At 37.6% G+C, this 17,118-nt stretch overlaps 1 protein-coding gene across 3 annotated transcripts in view; it reads left to right on the top strand.

Annotated features, from left to right (window-relative positions):
- The window catches only part of LOC109047434 (transient receptor potential cation channel subfamily M member 1-like), a 41,400-nt gene that overhangs the window by 20,581 nt on the left and 3,701 nt on the right, over positions 1–17,118 (top strand). For 2 of the 3 annotated variants that reach the window (XM_042715571.1, XM_042715569.1), the window contains exons 2-22: positions 787–1,011; positions 6,460–6,536; positions 6,994–7,192; positions 7,462–7,675; positions 8,028–8,152; positions 8,303–8,474; positions 9,066–9,240; positions 9,547–9,670; positions 11,366–11,438; positions 11,526–11,626; positions 11,707–11,883; positions 12,419–12,553; positions 12,739–12,789; positions 12,956–13,096; positions 13,740–13,769; positions 13,860–14,152; positions 14,347–14,575; positions 15,648–15,776; positions 16,176–16,307; positions 16,523–16,651; positions 16,788–17,039. In XM_042715571.1, the coding sequence (XP_042571505.1) occupies positions 934–1,011; positions 6,460–6,536; positions 6,994–7,192; positions 7,462–7,675; positions 8,028–8,152; positions 8,303–8,474; positions 9,066–9,240; positions 9,547–9,670; positions 11,366–11,438; positions 11,526–11,626; positions 11,707–11,883; positions 12,419–12,553; positions 12,739–12,789; positions 12,956–13,096; positions 13,740–13,769; positions 13,860–14,152; positions 14,347–14,575; positions 15,648–15,776; positions 16,176–16,307; positions 16,523–16,651; positions 16,788–17,039 (3,036 nt within the window). In that variant the 5' untranslated portion in view covers positions 787–933. Of the gene's footprint in view, positions 1–786; positions 1,012–3,358; positions 5,285–6,459; positions 6,537–6,993; positions 7,193–7,461; positions 7,676–8,027; positions 8,153–8,302; positions 8,475–9,065; positions 9,241–9,546; positions 9,671–11,365; positions 11,439–11,525; positions 11,627–11,706; positions 11,884–12,418; positions 12,554–12,738; positions 12,790–12,955; positions 13,097–13,739; positions 13,770–13,859; positions 14,153–14,346; positions 14,576–15,647; positions 15,777–16,175; positions 16,308–16,522; positions 16,652–16,787; positions 17,040–17,118 lie in introns of those variants that run through there. The other variant, XM_042715572.1, reaches the window with a different exon arrangement.

The following is a 17,118-nucleotide window of genomic DNA, read 5'->3' as shown; positions in this document are numbered from 1 at the left end:
TTATATATACATGTACTGTATATAAAAATATTTATATATTAATCATAGTTTGTTTTTATAATATATCATTATGTAATTAATCCAGAATATGCGTAACATGGACATTCTGAACACACATGCAATAATAACTGTAACCACAAGAGGACAGTATTCTACTTTTTCAAACGTTCACATGTCATTAATACAGTAAATGTTCCTCTCAGTGTAATTGATTTCAAAGGTCTGGAAGGGGCACATCTGCTTCAGGTTTTATTTGATTGATTCTTTTATTTCTTTGTGCATGTATTTAAAGAGAAATTCATTAAATGCATGTCCTCATTTAAAATAATCCCTTGGTTGTAGAGTGCTAAACTCTGACTATTAACATGGTTTTCTTACCTTAAACAAAAATAAAAAAAAATACTAGCACATTTGTAATAAGATCACCATGATCTAAGCTGGTAAATATTGTTACAGTTTGCAAAACCTTTGGTCCTCACAGACTTTCTTTACCACTCAGAGATTTCACAGTTAGTCTAGGCCTACCTGCTTTCTTATCGTAACACAAGTCTTCAAAGTCCAACAAAGTTAGCATGTTTTCAAAACCTTTTGGGGCCACAGTGTCCCAAAGTAGATTTACCTTCAATAACCATTTATTAAATCTCCCCCCCATTAAAGTCGCAAGCTTCCAAGAGCTGAATGCATTAATCCTGATTACAGGCTGTCAGGCGGAGGAAACGGGGTCTGTGTGTCAAGCATGTCATCGAGAGATGTTTTATCCTCATATGTGTCTTTCTATCTTGTCAGTTAAGGGCGGGAGAACCCAAAGAGTGAACATCAGGAGATGAGTTTGAGCGCTGCTAGTGCAGGGACCGCTTTACAGACAGAGCAAAAGAGGGTCTTAGAGGGTCCGACTCGTGCATGAGTCTTTGAGGTGCGGAGTGAACGGGACACATGGAGCGGGGAGGTAGAAGAGCCAGTGGCTCCATCAAACGGGCCTCCGTCAAACGCTCAACATCATTGTCACAGAAGGTAAGAGTTTTCACCGCTTTAGGCATGTTTAGGGCTTTGGATTTGATTCAGTGATCTAGAGGTGACTGAAATGAGGGAAAATATGTTCTTCTTTATGAGTAAGTCAGGTGTATGTGACATGATACTGAACCAGATATTCACTAAACTGTAACTTAAACTAAAACCATTGAAAAATAAAAATAAAATCATTAACTGAAATAAAAAATAAAGTATAAAAGACTTAAACTACTTTATTTCAACTAGTTTCAATTGCTTTTTGTTTAGTTTAAGTACTACAATAATTGAAAGCCCATAAACTACAGCTAAAATGCTAAAATATTACTTATTTAATTTAAATATAAATTATAATTTGAAATATGAATATATAATATTTTATTGTTTATTATTGATTATAAATTATTCGCAGGTTTATATCTCAGTTGATGGGTTTAGTGTCCGTCCAATTGTCTAGGGTTACATATTTTTATAATTCTTTCCATATTTTTCGACATAACATTCATAATGGACTTCTAATACAAAATCAATTTATTACTAATTAATCAATGAGCTACATATTTTTGTGCTTTTTAACTTAAACTTCAGCTTTGTTATATTATATTATATTATATTATATTATATTATATTATATTATATTATATTATATTATTTTATATTATATTATATTATATTATATTATATATATCTTATATTATATTATATTATATTATATTATATACACTATTCAGCCAGCTAATTCAAGGATTTTAATTATATACATTTAATATATAATATAATATAATATAATATAATATAATATAATATAATATAATATAAAATAATATAATTAAAGTTAAAAAGCACAAAAATATGTAGAGAAACAATAACAAGCAGCACTGATTTTGCATTAGAAGACCATTATTAATATAATGAATATAATATAATATATAATTTAGAATAATAATAGTAATAGATAACAGTAAATATTACTGCTATAATGTGTCGTATATTTTACAAAGCTGAAAGCCACATGCAGTTATAATACAAAAACAGCTAGATACAACATAATATTATATAACTGCATTTTCCACTTATATTTACATCTTTGTAGCAGTGTTTGCACAGGGATAATGTGTGCAAAATTTATTTGCAAAAAACAAAAACCTTTCTCTTTAAACCTTGCTGACTATCTTTACAGTTGCAGGTTTAACCACGGCTGCTCCAGTGAATCTAAAAAGCAAATTTAACTTGTTACAATGTGGCAAAACAATATATTAGATATGCATTATGTAAAACAGATTTACATCTTTAAATCAATTTAAATCTCTTACTAATCCAAATCCTAATCTTAATGATCAAAAGGATGGTTCCAGCAAGTAACGCAGCTTTCTCCAGCAGCAGCAGAATGAGCGGCACCTCTGTGGTTTGATGCTCCTCTGCTGCCTCTAATCCCCCATAATGCCCAGAATGAGCACCAGCAGCTGGGCGAGATTACGCACTTTACCTCCCTTCTTTCAAATGTCTGCTTTCATGTGATTAAGACTGAAAATATAGCCTTCAGAACTACCCAAGGAATCAAATATATCTTTACAGTGGTAGACTCTTGCTAATGTCGAGTGTTGCAGTTTGGACTGATGCAATACATGCAGGAGTTGACAAATTAAGCAATTTACTCAATATCTTCCAGTAGCGGGTAAAGAGGTCAGAATGCATTACTAAAATTCTTGTTGGGGATTACAAACCTTACAAATGAGTGATTAGTGAATAAATGTAACCATAAGTAATGCCTTTGTTATTTTCTGTCAGTACAGTTTTGAAGGATGTGTGTCCAGTCTGAGTTAATGAGGAAAGAAGGATATGATTGTTACTAAAACACTTCCTTTGACATTTGCATGCATGCATCCTCCAAAATTTACAGTCTCTGTCCCTTCCCCCTCTCTCAAAGACAGATGAAAACACTCTCACACAAACACAGTTGTCTAAAAAAATGTGTCTTATGACTAAGAAGTCTCAAGGCTAATCAGTGACATGTTGGTCTCATGTGATGATGGCTAACTGGATTTTCAAACCCACACAGACAATGAGTCTTTTTAGAGGCAGAGTAAGAAGGAGAAAGCACAGTTTTAAAAAGGTTAAGCATGTTAAACTTACCCAGAAGTCCACAGACCTATTGTCTCCAGACCTGTTATAACCTCTATAAAACTGAAAACTAAAAATGAAGATCGGAAGTAAGTACTATATTGGCAACCAAATAACATAAAAAGTTCTTTGTAAGTAAGATATTTGACTCTCTTGCTCGAAGTTTATTGTTGATGGATAGATGGATGGATGGATGGATAGACAGACAGACAATTGGATAGATAGATAGATAGATAGATAGATAGATAGATAGATAGATAGATAGATAGATAGATAGATAGATAGATAGATAGATAGATAGATAGATAGATAGATAGATAGATAGATAGATAGATTTTAAATGTACATTAAGTGTTTTTTACAAGGTTGTGAGTTGAACTGTGAGCACAAATCAAATCTAACACTGCTCATTAGTTCTAAGGAATGGGTCACAGGACTGTTGCCCTCTCATGTGATCTTCAGTGTCTAGTTTCGGGGAAACACATACAATTCATGAGGTGTGTGAACAGGCAATGCTATAACTAAATTTCGGAAAGTATGTATTTACTGTATCTTTGTGGGTTTTGCCTTTATAATGTGAAAATGCAGACTTGTGCAAAATATATAAAGATTTGCATAAACATTTAATCTGATTTTTGAGCTCTCACAAATCACAGCCACAAATCCTATTTATGAACAAATGCCTTTTTAGTTGAGCAACACCATGTGAGATGTCTGACTAAACACTCAATAGAGTTAATTGTTGCCAGGTTTGCTATAGGCCTTGTTAATTTGAGCAAGAAAATCATATTTTTCCTCCTATAGAGAGCTTTTGTGCATTTTCTGTGCAAAACTCGAACATGATGAGCGCTCAGCGGATTTGAGTTTTAATTGCTGTGGATAATGAGTTTAAACAAGCCAAAATAAGTGCGTCACACTGGCTGAACTACTGCAGTGGCAAGAGCCCTTTGTCTTCAAGAGCTTTAATTAGTCCACGTGCGTTTTGACGAAAGCACCGAACTGCTGAAAGAGTTAGATGGTTGAGGAAAGGACCCATTGAAAAGCACTTTAAACCAATGATCTCACCATTTCTATTTGACCCATAACGGGCAAAAATGGACATCTTCATTTTGCTTGTCATCTTCCCATGTTTTCAATAATTGACAAGGCAACACTGTTGAATAATAGATTTTAAACCAGCCCAGTGTGGTTACATCGTTTCCATAACTGGCCAAATTGGTCAGGCCGCTCTGTGTTGAGGATATTTTTAAGCTGGTCATGCTAGTAGACCAGCTATAAACACCAGCTTAGACTGATTTACTTATGATTTACCTTTTCAACTACTGGTCACTTCATGAAACCAGCTCACTCGAAATGAATTATAAATATCTTCACAATTGTCACTTCTCGAATCAACTGATGAAACATCTATTGAGTAGAGTTCCCAAATATAATGATAACGTTAAAGACGACTTCTTTTTGTATAAAAGTCTATTCTTTAAAAGATTAAAGTCAGTAGCGTCATCAATTCCTAGATGTGATTGTTAGTCCGTCAGAACCTTTTCAACAATTAGTGCTGGATGACCTTTCCTCCAACTGGAGTCCTGTCATGTCTCAACTAGGCCTCTTTTCAAAAGAATGTCTGTGCCCAATTCTCTCAATTATGCAAATTGGGCTTGAAATCAAAGTGGTTGGAGGAGTGTGACACTTTCAAATGAAAAGCTTTGGTGAGTTCCCATTCCTGTCTGTTTCTAGATACAAACCTGACTCTCTTCATCTACTTGCAAGAAGTGTTTGAGGTAGAAAAACCATCTCGAAAGATTTTCTGAGAATTAAGAAGTGCGTTTCACGGGGGTTATGAAACTATCAAAGTAGATTTATTGTGCTTTGCTCCAGCGAGGGATGAAAATACCCTGTGGGCAAGGAGAGAGGGGTCATGGGACTCCCAAAAGGATTACCTTGAACTGGAGTCATGGGACGTGCCCCGAACAAAGAGCCTGCTCACATGCTCATCATATGAACAGCCCCTCATAAAGTGATGAAGTTTCATGTCCTGTGGGATTCATTGGGCACCGGCGCTCTGGGAAAGAGCACCCCTCACCAGTAGAGCTCCAGGAGGGACACTGATGGAGAAACTTTCTCTTTGGCACCTTCTTAATGTCAACTAGAGGCTCAACAGGTAGGACCCCTGCTAGCTAACGCTGGGTGACCAGAAGCAACCCATGGATCCAGGGTCTATTGATGAGATGATGAGATCAGGATTGGAAGACTGTAGTTTTTAAATATAAATTGAGAATGATTTACTTTTAATGTTTTTCTTGACGCAACAACAATTAGCAGTTTCCAGTAAAACGTTGTATTTGTTAAACAATGTATGCTTTTTAAGAAAGTTTTAAAAAAAAAGTTTAAAACGTGCAACACAAATTTAAAGAGGTGAAATACTTTAGAAACTATGAATGTATGTATTGCTTTATACTTATAATTGTGCGATGGAAAGCCTTGTTTTTTTGTGGGTTTCTAACATGTTCTGTCTTATCTTGGCTAATATACTGTGACTGATTTTTCGGAGATTTGCCTCAAAAGCTTTCGTCTTAATTAGGGCTGAACCAATAACTAAAGCCCAGACAGATATTGCTTTGAACCAAAGGTTATTTTCGTCCAGCATATGGAGCACAAAGCTGGCACGGCAGAATCTTTTCGAAAGCTAAAAATGTTGGTGGGTTTCCTTGGCACCTTCTCAGAACAGAAAAAAGAGATGAATAACTATGGTCTGGAGCAGAGTTTGCACTCTAATTTGCTATGCACTAATAATTTCAGGCAAAACAGGCCATAGCCTGGATACAGTCAATGACTCTCTGGATGCTCTTTCATTCAACTTGTATCTGCACAACCTGACACTAGAAACAATTGCTTTGCAGTTTTAGTAGCTAACTACGAGAACTGTAAAAGACCAGCATTATCTGTGTACTAGTATATTCCTAAAAGCACACTTATCAGTGCTAAAACAAATGAACAAATGCATTTCACCAGAAGTCTCCATAGTTAACCACTTTAGACATTTGCCATGTACATATTTTCTCTTCCATGTGTTCTGTATATCTACGGCTTGTTCATACTGTACCACTCATACTTTAGTAAGGATTATCATCGCAAAGAGGATTTACTCTATTCACCCTGGGCAAACTCAAGGGACTAAAAGCAGTTCTTGCTGTAATTGATGTTATAAATATATTAATATGGTCGAATGGTACATTAAAGATATGTGTAATGTTGTGCTTGTATAACCAAACTACTATTTTATTTTATTTTATTTTATTTTATTTTATTTACTGTATTTTCTTGTTTGTTTTTTAGTGCCAGAAAGTTTGGATTGAGAAAACCTTTCACAAAAGAGAATGTATTCACATATTTCCAGCCAAGGACCCAACACGGTGAGCCTTTCTATTTTGAACGATTTCAAAAGAACACGCAACTATATATAATGACACCATTGTGCGAGACAAATTACCTCTATGACTCATTCTCTTTTGAGGCTTTTTAAACTCTTATGTAATGAGGGGTGATGTGTGACATCATAAGCCCTTTCATAGATCACTGTGTGGGCATGTCTCTAGGCTGGATGTGATGGGGGCAGTGTAGTTCAGTCCACCACACTTCCTGTGGATGGAGGGATGCCAGGGTGTGCACTGATGCATGTGCCCATTGAACACAGACCGCAGTTTAGACACAACCCTGATAGGTGGCCTATGTGCACAGAAGAAATAAGCAGTACCCTCAAACCAAATTATTTCCATGGTGAAATGTCAGCTAATTGAGTTTCATGAGCAACATCCTGTTGTATGCAATAAAATAGACCTCCAGCATTACTTCTGCTGTGATTTTCCTCAGGTGCGCCTGTGGTTATCTAGTGACTCAGCACCCGGCCATTCCGGCAACCACCACCAACAAGCCCTCAGAAGAGAACCAGCTTGTGCACGTGGACCCTCCTCAAGAGAAATGGTCCGTGGTTAAACATACCCAGATTGCCCCTACTGACGCCTATGGCATCATTGAATTTCAAGGAGGAGGATTTGTCAACAAAGCCATGGTATCTATTTTGAACGTTATGGGGTGAATTTGCTAACTATTATTGCACCTGGTATTTTGACACAAAAACCTGAGTTAACCTTAACCTGAAAAAAAAAATTCCCTCTTGAGAGTGTAAGTCTAAATAATCCACCAAACCATTTTTGTGGTTGCGTAATTGTAAGAAAATAACCCTGCTAGCATAGTTTACTTAGTGAGGAAATAAACATATTTCATTCAAGAACAACAGTTAAATCTGACATTAATCTTATAATTCAATCTTTCTTACAGTATATTCGGGTGTCACATGATACCAAGCCGGACAACTTGCTGCATCTCATGGTGAAGGAATGGCAGCTGGAGTTGCCCACACTGCTTATATCAGTTCATGGTGGCCTCCAGAACTTTGACATGCAGCCCAAACTCAAGCAAGTCTTTGGAAAAGGCCTGATCAAGGCTGCCGTGACCACCGGAGCATGGATCTTCACTGGTGGAGTCAGCACTGGTGGGTATTTATTGACTACAACAGGGATGGGCAACTCTGATCCTGGAGGGCCACTGTCCGGCAAAGTTTAGCTCCATCCCCAAACAAACCCGAGAGGTATGGGCAACTACAGTCCAGGAGGTATGATAGGTGCGTTAATTAGGAATAGAGCGTAATTCTGCAGGACAGTGGTCCTCCAGAAATGGAGTTGCTCAACTCAGGTCTACAAGTACGGTTCCAATCCACCTGGTTGAAATCACTTGTTGGAGCCAAATGTTGGATCTATCTTCTGTTTGGTTTCTTGAGAAATATTTGATAGGTTTGATATCACGTATAGTTTCCTAATCTGTTTTATGATACTGTCACAATGTAGGAGTGATCCGGCATGTTGGAGATGCTTTGAAGGATCACTCTTCGAAATCCAGAGGGAAGGTCTGTGCTATAGGTATCGCTCCATGGGGAATCCTGGAGAGCAAAGAGGATCTAATTGGAAAAGATGTAAGTACAAACAATTGATGTATAGTAAAAAGCATGATGGTGCTCATAAACGTATGAAATAATAATCTCCTAAAGCGCTATGCTACGTCATCTAATGGTAGAACCTCTGTACTTGTCCAGTGACATCTACAATTTACTGTTCCCTTTCAGGTGAACAAACCATATCAGGCCATCTCCAATCCTCTGAGCAAACTTGCCGTTCTCAACAATAGCCACTCGCACTTCATACTATCCGATAATGGCACATGTGGGAAATACGGGGCAGAGGTCAAACTACGCAGGCAGTTGGAGAAACACATCTCCCTCCAGAAGATTAACACGCGTAAGTGCGGTAGCATCAGCACATCTTATCTGCTTTAGGTTTAATGTACCTCTGATCCTAAGAGGGCACGTTTGAAAGCTTGCTAAGGGTTTGAATGACATGAGATATATCCTGATTATCAGTAATGGGGTTCATGGGGTCAGGTACCAATGGAGATATGCTCCATGCCATTTCAGATTTGATCAAGGCTTTGGTGTCTGTGACCTGTGGGTTTCCCTTTGTCATCCTATGCCTGGAGCTCGTGTTAAGGCAGGGACAGCAAAGGGAGGCTCAGCTGTCACCACTCACATCATCATCTGGGATCAGACCCGGGAGAATCAAATTAAAATGATTATACTCACCACTTCACCTCTCCTTTTGTTAATCACAAAAGGGCTTTTTGATTTTTAATGTGCATGCATTTGGAGTAATTGAAAATAAGATTTAAAGCACAAAACACACAAAAGGATCAAACATTCAGGCTAATGTTTTGTGATAGTATTATATTGATATGGGCACAATCCCTGAACTAATAAATTCAAAACATTTAGGTAAGTTAATTGCTTTTTTTGTGTGTGTGTGTGTGTGTGTGTGTGTGTGTATGCATGCTAGGACTGGGCCAGGGTGTACCGGTGGTATGTCTGATTGTGGAGGGGGGTCCCAATGTGATCTCGATTGTCTTGGAAAGCCTGCGTGAGGAACCACCAGTGCCTGTAGTGGTCTGTGATGGCAGTGGTCGAGCCTCTGACATCATTTCCTTTGCCCACAAATATTCTGAGATTGAAGGGTGAGTATTAATAGTCATTATTACACTGATCTCTGGAATACTTGATTTGAATTAATCACTAGCATCATTCTGTCTTCAAATGTTGAAACTATAAATGAGAAATAATTAAATAATTAATTTATGATCAGTTGAACCCTTTGCATCACCCCAAAGGGGTCCTGATCCCTCTGTTGGGGTTTATGTCCACTAATGACTAGCTACATGTACATTATCCCATAAATTTCTAGTACTGACCCATCTTTAATGGAAAGACTGAGAATCAGTTGTCAAAACTATTCATTATCACAACTGAATTGTATTTTTTAGACTGGTAAACGAGGACGTAAAAGAGCAACTGCTGGTCACCATCCAGAAAACCTTTAACTACAACAAAATGCAGTCAGGGCAAATTCTGCTCATGGTCATTGAATGCATGAAGAAGAGGGAGTTGGTAAGTATCTACAATGACGTAATATTATGTAACAATTGTAGACCAACATCCATCAATACAAACCCACTCTCATTTTTTTCCCTGATAAAACTGCTTGAGCCTAAGATAGTTGTAGTGTGTCTCCCATCCTGGTCAGGTCTTCTTGTTTAAGATTGGCTTTGGATACTTTTCAGCTTGTAGACTAGCCTAAGACCAATTTGGCCAGGCTGGGAGACCAGTTAGACCAGACTAAACCAGCTAAGACCAGAAAATCAGTCAGGGCTGGTTCTAGTTTTACTTATTTTTCAAGTATACATTTAAAACAGCATAATAATATACATATAAAAATAACCAAGCATAAAAGGTTTTATGAATATTTTTTTGAATTCTTTGTGCAAACTTTCATCAATAAACATTTCCATTCATTATTCATTTTGTCATGTGTCTTTATTCATGTGTCTCTCGCATATATCCATCTGCATTTGCTCTCTAGTTGTATTAACCATGTACATAACATCATATAACATCATATCCTTTCATATGCATAAGTGTTTTGCAGATGCTCTAATCAGGAGCATTGAGACCATATGTCTCAGTGTCTCAGATATGAGACCATTGTGATTAACAGATTGCAAGTGCTTTCAGACTCCATACGTTAGAACGGACTTCACAATCACTAGATACTTGCCTATATCACTGACAGGATGACCCAGTGCACTCTGTGAACTTGGTTAATGGTAATATTTGTGCAGCTTTAACTGACTCTAAGTGATGTGTTAAGTATTTAGTAATACTGCCTCAGGGCAGGAGATAATCTGTAGCTCTATACATCTGGACTAGGATCAGTGTAGTGCCACCTGTTCTTGCCAATGAGCTACATTCATTCACCCTGCTCCTGAATATGAGCAGACGGGGGGAGGAAGGGTGGATCCATTTCTCTTTAATCCACACTGAACATCTCCTTTGCTTATTTCAGTGACATCACATCTTGATATCTGGCATTAGATAGGCTAATGGCCTTCCACAACATGAAATGCCAATACTAATGTATGTTAAGAGCTCAAATGTCCACATATGTACACAAAGCCTTTGGTTTATATGAATAGGGAAATAAATCTACATTCAGCTTTCAAGCCCACTATTAAACATGACTATTGATAGCTTAGCAGATGCTATTATGACAGCAAGCATGCTAGTGTTTTTCATCTGTGTCCAAATGGTTTGCTTAAACTGAGATATCAAACATGAAATTAACTAGCATTCATTCTCAAAATATTATAAAGAGATCAATTTAAGATATCACCCCTCCCATTCCAGCCATGAGGTACTAAACTGCCCAGACTCCACCATAAGTCTTTCATTAGCGATGCATGCTAACACTCAGGAATGTTTTGGAAGAGGGCCACTCATCCATGCCAGCGTGATTACATTTAACATTAACGTACATGTGACTACAACTTCGAGATAATTGCATTTGATACAAGACATCCTAAACAAGGAAAGCTCTATTTTTTCATGTGAGAGGGAAATAAGCTAGTTATTCAGAGTGTGAATAAGAAGGTCCTGCTAATGCTAATAAAATGAAGCTGAACTTTCATCCTAAAAACAGATTTTCCATTCATTTTCCCCACAGTAATTCATTCCTCACAAAAAATACATGTATTAAAGTGTCAACATATTAAAGTTTTGCTGCCCCGTCTAACTTGGTATGTGTAGATAACAGTCTTTCGAATGGGCGCTGAAGGACAAGATGACATTGAAATGGCTATCCTCACTGCGTTACTGAAAGGTATTGTGAAGATGCGGACCTTCTGAAATACCACAAATTTAGTTCATGGTTAGAAATGAACTATAATGTGTGTTGGTTGTAATTCAGGAACAAACGCATCAGCTCCAGATCAGCTGAGTTTGGCTCTGGCTTGGAATAGAGTGGATATAGCACGCAACCAAATCTTTGTGTATGGACACAATCTACCAGTGAGTGAAATATTTACCTTGTTTCTAAATAATAATAATAATAATAAAAAATCATAAATTTAAAATGTTTGTTTCCATAGCCTGCGAGCGCCCTCGCTAGTGCCACAATCACCAGCACAGCACCATCTCACGAAAAGCAGAAAGGAGCAACTCAACGTTACAAGGGAAAGGCCAGAGGAAAAAAGGGCAAAGGAGGCAAAGCCAAACCAGAACAACCCGAGGAAACTGACCCCAGAAAGTTAGAACTACTGAACTGGGTAAGACAGTGTGACCCTTCTGCTTAGATTTCCCCTAAATGTATAAATATTATGTATCTCATATAAATTCACCATTCATTTATATATGAAGTCGTACTGCTATTCTTCATGAACCCAAAGTACAAAACTTGTGTAAAAGATTAATGAGACCGATTCGATCCAGTAATTCCAGAGTTCTTGATTCTTTGCCAATTAATTAAAAGAACCAGTTCATAAGAGTCATTTGATTGTGAATCAGACTTTACTGTTTGTGATGTAGGTTTGTGATTCCCTAAACAAAAGTGGCTCATAAGAATAATTTGTTTATGAATCGAATTACACCATCCATGCAGCTTGCTTATCATTATTTTGTGGCATACAGTCTGTAGTAAACACATGTTAAGTGAGACATTTGGGAGAGGGTTTATAGTCCACCTTTTCTTAAATTCATTACTGGATAATCTATATAATTAATGTCACATATACACGAAGTAGCCTACTTATCTTTAAGTTTAGTGTTTCAGTATACTTTCTTGCTCGCTGTCACCCTCTTCAGGTGAATTCCCTCGAGCAGGCCATGATGGACGCTTTGGTTCTGGACAGAGTGGATTTTGTCAAGCTCATGTTAGAAAATGGTGTAAACATTCACCATTTTCTAACCATCCCTCGATTAGAGGAGTTATACAACACTGTAAGCACTGCAACCATTATCATTTTGGAGCTTATCACAAAGGAAGTACAATAGAGCATGAGGGCAATTCATTAATCTGAAGAAAAAAAAGACAGGTCCTGCTGTCATATTTTTTTAATATTCCTCATAATTCTATTACTCAATCATACACAATCTCATAGCTTGTGTTATTTTGTGTTTTTCAGAAACTTGGTCCTGCCAACACTCTACATATTGTTGTAAGAGATGTTAAAAAGGTAAAGCTGTCTGATATTACTGTTGAATTCTGGTTAATCCAACTTCACTGCTTACGTTTTCGAAAGAAAATGTAAAAATATAATTTTATGCATCACTTTTTTTTTCATAAATATTAACATGACAAACATCTCCAGTGAAATAAGTTTTGTTCTTTTGATGTCAAAGGGGAATCTCCCACCGGATTACCAAATAACACTGATTGACATTGGACTGGTGTTGGAGTACCTGATGGGCGGAGCATATCGCTGTAACTACACAAGAAAAAACTTCCGAGCTCTTTATAACAATCTTTATGGACTAAAGAGGGTAAGACATAAGCTGTGTCCCAATTTGAAGGCTGCATCATTTGAAGGACGTATACTTCAAAGGCCATGCCTTCGAAGGCTGTGAAGGTCACACCAAGCGTTAAATGGGATGGTCTAGCCTAGAAAGGATTGATGTTGTCACCTAGCAAGTATGACAGCTGCCGTTGATGAGCGGCAGCAACGTTTGTGCTGGACTTTTTTGAAAGTGATATTCAACAGACTGAAAACTATACAGGGTTCACAACCTGTCTAAATATGCTCACCTCTGTCCATTTATGTGCATAATAACACATATAAAGCATCTATACAATAAAAAGAGTAATCTGCCATTTTCTCTGAAAAAATCTTGTCATCATTGGCACACAATGAATCTCGGAATAGCATGGGCAGCAAAAGATCCATCTGTTGTATCCTTTGTTGTTTGGAAAATAAAGGACGCATTTCGAGGCCGCATTTGAAGGAGCCTTTGATTTAGGAACGCCTTTGTCACGGCACAATGATACAATAAGTCTTCAGAAAACCTTTTGCAGCCTTCAAAGGACGTAGCCCCTGAATTGGGATACATCTATAGAGATTACTCAAATTACTAAATGTTTTAAATGTGCACAAATAGTCCAAGTAATCTAATGTCCCTTTATTTCCAGCCTAAAGCCCTAAAGCTGCTTGGAATGGAGGTAAATGTCAAGCATTTGACCTTCTTTTTACATTCTCAGAGAGATCACACAAAATCTCTATTAATATAAATATCCTGTTCACCTCATTAGGATGATGAGCCTAGGCCAAAAGGCAAGAAGAAGCAAAAGAAGAAGAAAGAAGAAGAAGAGGACATTGACGTGGATGACCCAGAGGTCTGCCGCTTCCAGTATCCATTCCATGAGCTGATGGTCTGGGCAGTGCTGATGAAAAGGCAGAAGATGTCTCTGTTCCTGTGGCAGAGGGGCGAGGAGGGTATGGCTAAAGCTCTGGTGGCCTGCAAGCTCCTCAAAGCTATGGCTCACGAGTCGTCTCAGAGTGAGATGGTGGACGACATATCCCAGGACCTCGATAACAACTCCAAGTGAGTTGATGCAAAGCCCCTTTCAAGTCAGGTTCACTAATATGTAGGCAATAGTACAACTCATATCTAAATGCTAAAATGCTATGCTAAGTGTTCTTTCTTCTAAAACAGTTTTACAGTATTAAAACAGTTTTGTTACTTAAACACTGAAAAAAGTATTCTACACTGTAAAATTGCTCTTCTTGTCATTTTAGGGAGTTTGGAACCTTGGCCTATGAGTTGCTGGATCAGTCCTACAAACATGATGAGCAGCTAGCCATGAAACTGTTGACGTACGAGTTAAAGAACTGGAGTAACTCTACCTGTCTGAAGCTGGCAGTGGCTGCCAAGCACAGAGACTTCATAGCCCACACCTGCAGCCAGATGCTCCTCACTGACATGTGGATGGGCAGCCTGAGGATGGGTAAAAACCCAGGACTGAAGGTATTTCAAAATTCCTGCATTTCTTAAAATGTTATAATTTGCCCTTCCACAAATTAAGGCATTAAAGTGGTCTTAACCTGGAGCAGAAAGTCATACATTTTATAAAGTCATGGCATTAAATGTTACATGTACTGCAATAAATCTTCCTGATTATTTTCATCTTGTTTTCCAGTACAAATAACTAAACATCCTTAAATCAGGATACATTTACTTGAGATGCAAAGTATTGTTTTCTGAAAATTGACTTCATGCTTAAAACAAGTACAAATATCTGCGAGTGGGGTCAGAAAAATAAACATGTTTTTCCCTTGAAAAGGTCATTTTTTGACACCACTAGCAGATATTTGTTCTTATTTTAATCATAAATTCACTTAATTTTATAAATTTCTTTGTGTGCCCTTCTATATATTCCCTACTTGGGCTTAAAAAGGTATTTAAAGGGGTCATATGATGCTGCTAAAAAGAACATTATTTTGTGTATTTGGTGTAATGCAATGTGTTTATGCGGTTTAAGGAAAAAAAAAAAACATTATTTTCCATAAAATTTACAATATTGTTTCTCCTCTATGCCCCGCCTTCTGAAATGCTTCGATTTTTATAAAGCTCATTGTTCTGAAAAAGCGAGGTGTGCTCTGACTGACCAGCTATCCAGTGCGTTGTGATTGGCTGAATCCCTCAAGCGTGTGACGGAAATGTTACGCATCTTAACATACTGTGATGCCGTTTCCCAGGCCAGCAATAGCACAAGACTCAGTCCAGGTGCTCTGCTTGTGCACGTCCCGTCATCGCTTTCTTTTAGCAGTTCAGTCAATGTACTGTTAGGAGTAACTGAATAACTCAGTATATTGGTTTATTTAGCATCAGAGGGAGTGTAAGGCATGTTTATAAACCAAATATCTTAAGTAATTTGTGGATTAGGGCATACTGGAGACGCGAACCGTTTCTGGTTCGACCGGTTCACTAAGAAGATCCAGTTAAATAGAAAGATTTGTTCACGATCCGGACATCACTAGATGAGACAAAACCAAAAAAAACAATTGTTTGTTTTTTGTTTTTGTTTTTTTAACTCCAGGTGATCCTCAGCCTCATTTTCCCACCTTTTATCCTGCTGTTGGATTTCCGTCTGGGTGATGACACGTCTCATCAAGTCACTGCAAAAAATGAGGACAGGAAGACCAAGGATGATGATAAATCTGGCCGGGTAAAAACTGCACCACCCCTTCTATTTAAACAAACCCCTCCTTTATTAGATCAGTACATAACTGAAAGCTCTTGACCCGACATAATATGAGCTTAATCCATCAGTAAACACAGGTCTTGCGTGACACCCATGATGTAGATAGAATACGGAAGGATTAAATAATAGAAAGCATATATAGTTTGCAGATACTCCATTCTTTTACAGTTTATCAAATATTCAGTAATTATGGTTAGTTTTGTGGGGAAAAAACAGTCCGGGAACTCTAGCTCAGAGGTTAATGCTGCATCAAACGGTGTCAAATCTTATGTTTGGTCTGGTTAAAACAAAGGATTTAGATTTTAGAGAGGCTGTGGTTTCTATGAATTCTGCCTGTTGTAAAACCACCTCATGTACATCTAGGATGCCAATGCAGAAACAGCCTCTAAGAAAGGAGACGAGGAAGAAGGTAATAAGAAAATGAGGCGGATTCCAATTGGAACGAAGATCTTTGAGTTCTACAATGCCCCTTTCACCAAATTTTGGTTTAACACTGTGAGTAAAAGAATTTCCAAACAGTTTATCTTATTTTATCCTAGCATTTTGGGCCAAAGGCAGGGAAATACCCAGAATGGATTGAGTAGAATACTTCATTTTATTTTTTAGAAAACAATAGATATATTTTATATTTTACCCATTTTTTTATTGTATTTTAATTACAATAATAAATAAAACTGTGTTGAAATTTAAAATCCGTTTGCATTGGACAGATTTCCTACCTTGGCTATCTCATGCTGTACAATTACATAGTACTGGTGAAGATGGAGCGTTGGCCATGTATACAAGAGTGGTTCGTCATTTCATACATCATCACTTTGGGGTTGGAGAAAGTCAGACAGGTAAAGATGTACATCTCTCTCCTTAAAACACCACTGCACCCACAGCTCTAGAAATCAATCCAAAAACAATGAAGTGAACCCAAACTCAACAGCAAAGAATCAGCTTGTAGCCTTTATCTGGTACTATCTCTTCCAGATCTTGATGTCAGAACCGGGCAAACTCAAGCAAAAGATAAACGTGTGGTTAGAGGAGTACTGGAACATCACAGACCTGGCGGCCATCTCTACCTTCTTGCTAGGCCTACTTCTTAGGCTGCAACATGAACCCTACATGGGCTATGGCCGTGTGATCTACTGCGTAGACATAATCTTCTGGTATATCCGCGTACTGGACATATTTGGAGTCAACAAGTACCTAGGACCTTATGTCATGATGATAGGGAAAATGGTAACACAATTCATTTTGACTAAATCTATTATACTTCAAGACCTAGTACACGTAATTGTCAACTATATGGACTTTTTGA

The sequence above is a fragment of the Cyprinus carpio genome, chromosome A25 (genome assembly GCF_018340385.1).
Source record: "Cyprinus carpio isolate SPL01 chromosome A25, ASM1834038v1, whole genome shotgun sequence".
NCBI classification, from domain to species: domain Eukaryota; kingdom Metazoa; phylum Chordata; class Actinopteri; order Cypriniformes; family Cyprinidae; genus Cyprinus; species Cyprinus carpio.
The sequence above is the reverse complement of the archived record's forward strand: the minus strand, read 5'-3'. Positions and strand labels throughout refer to the sequence as shown.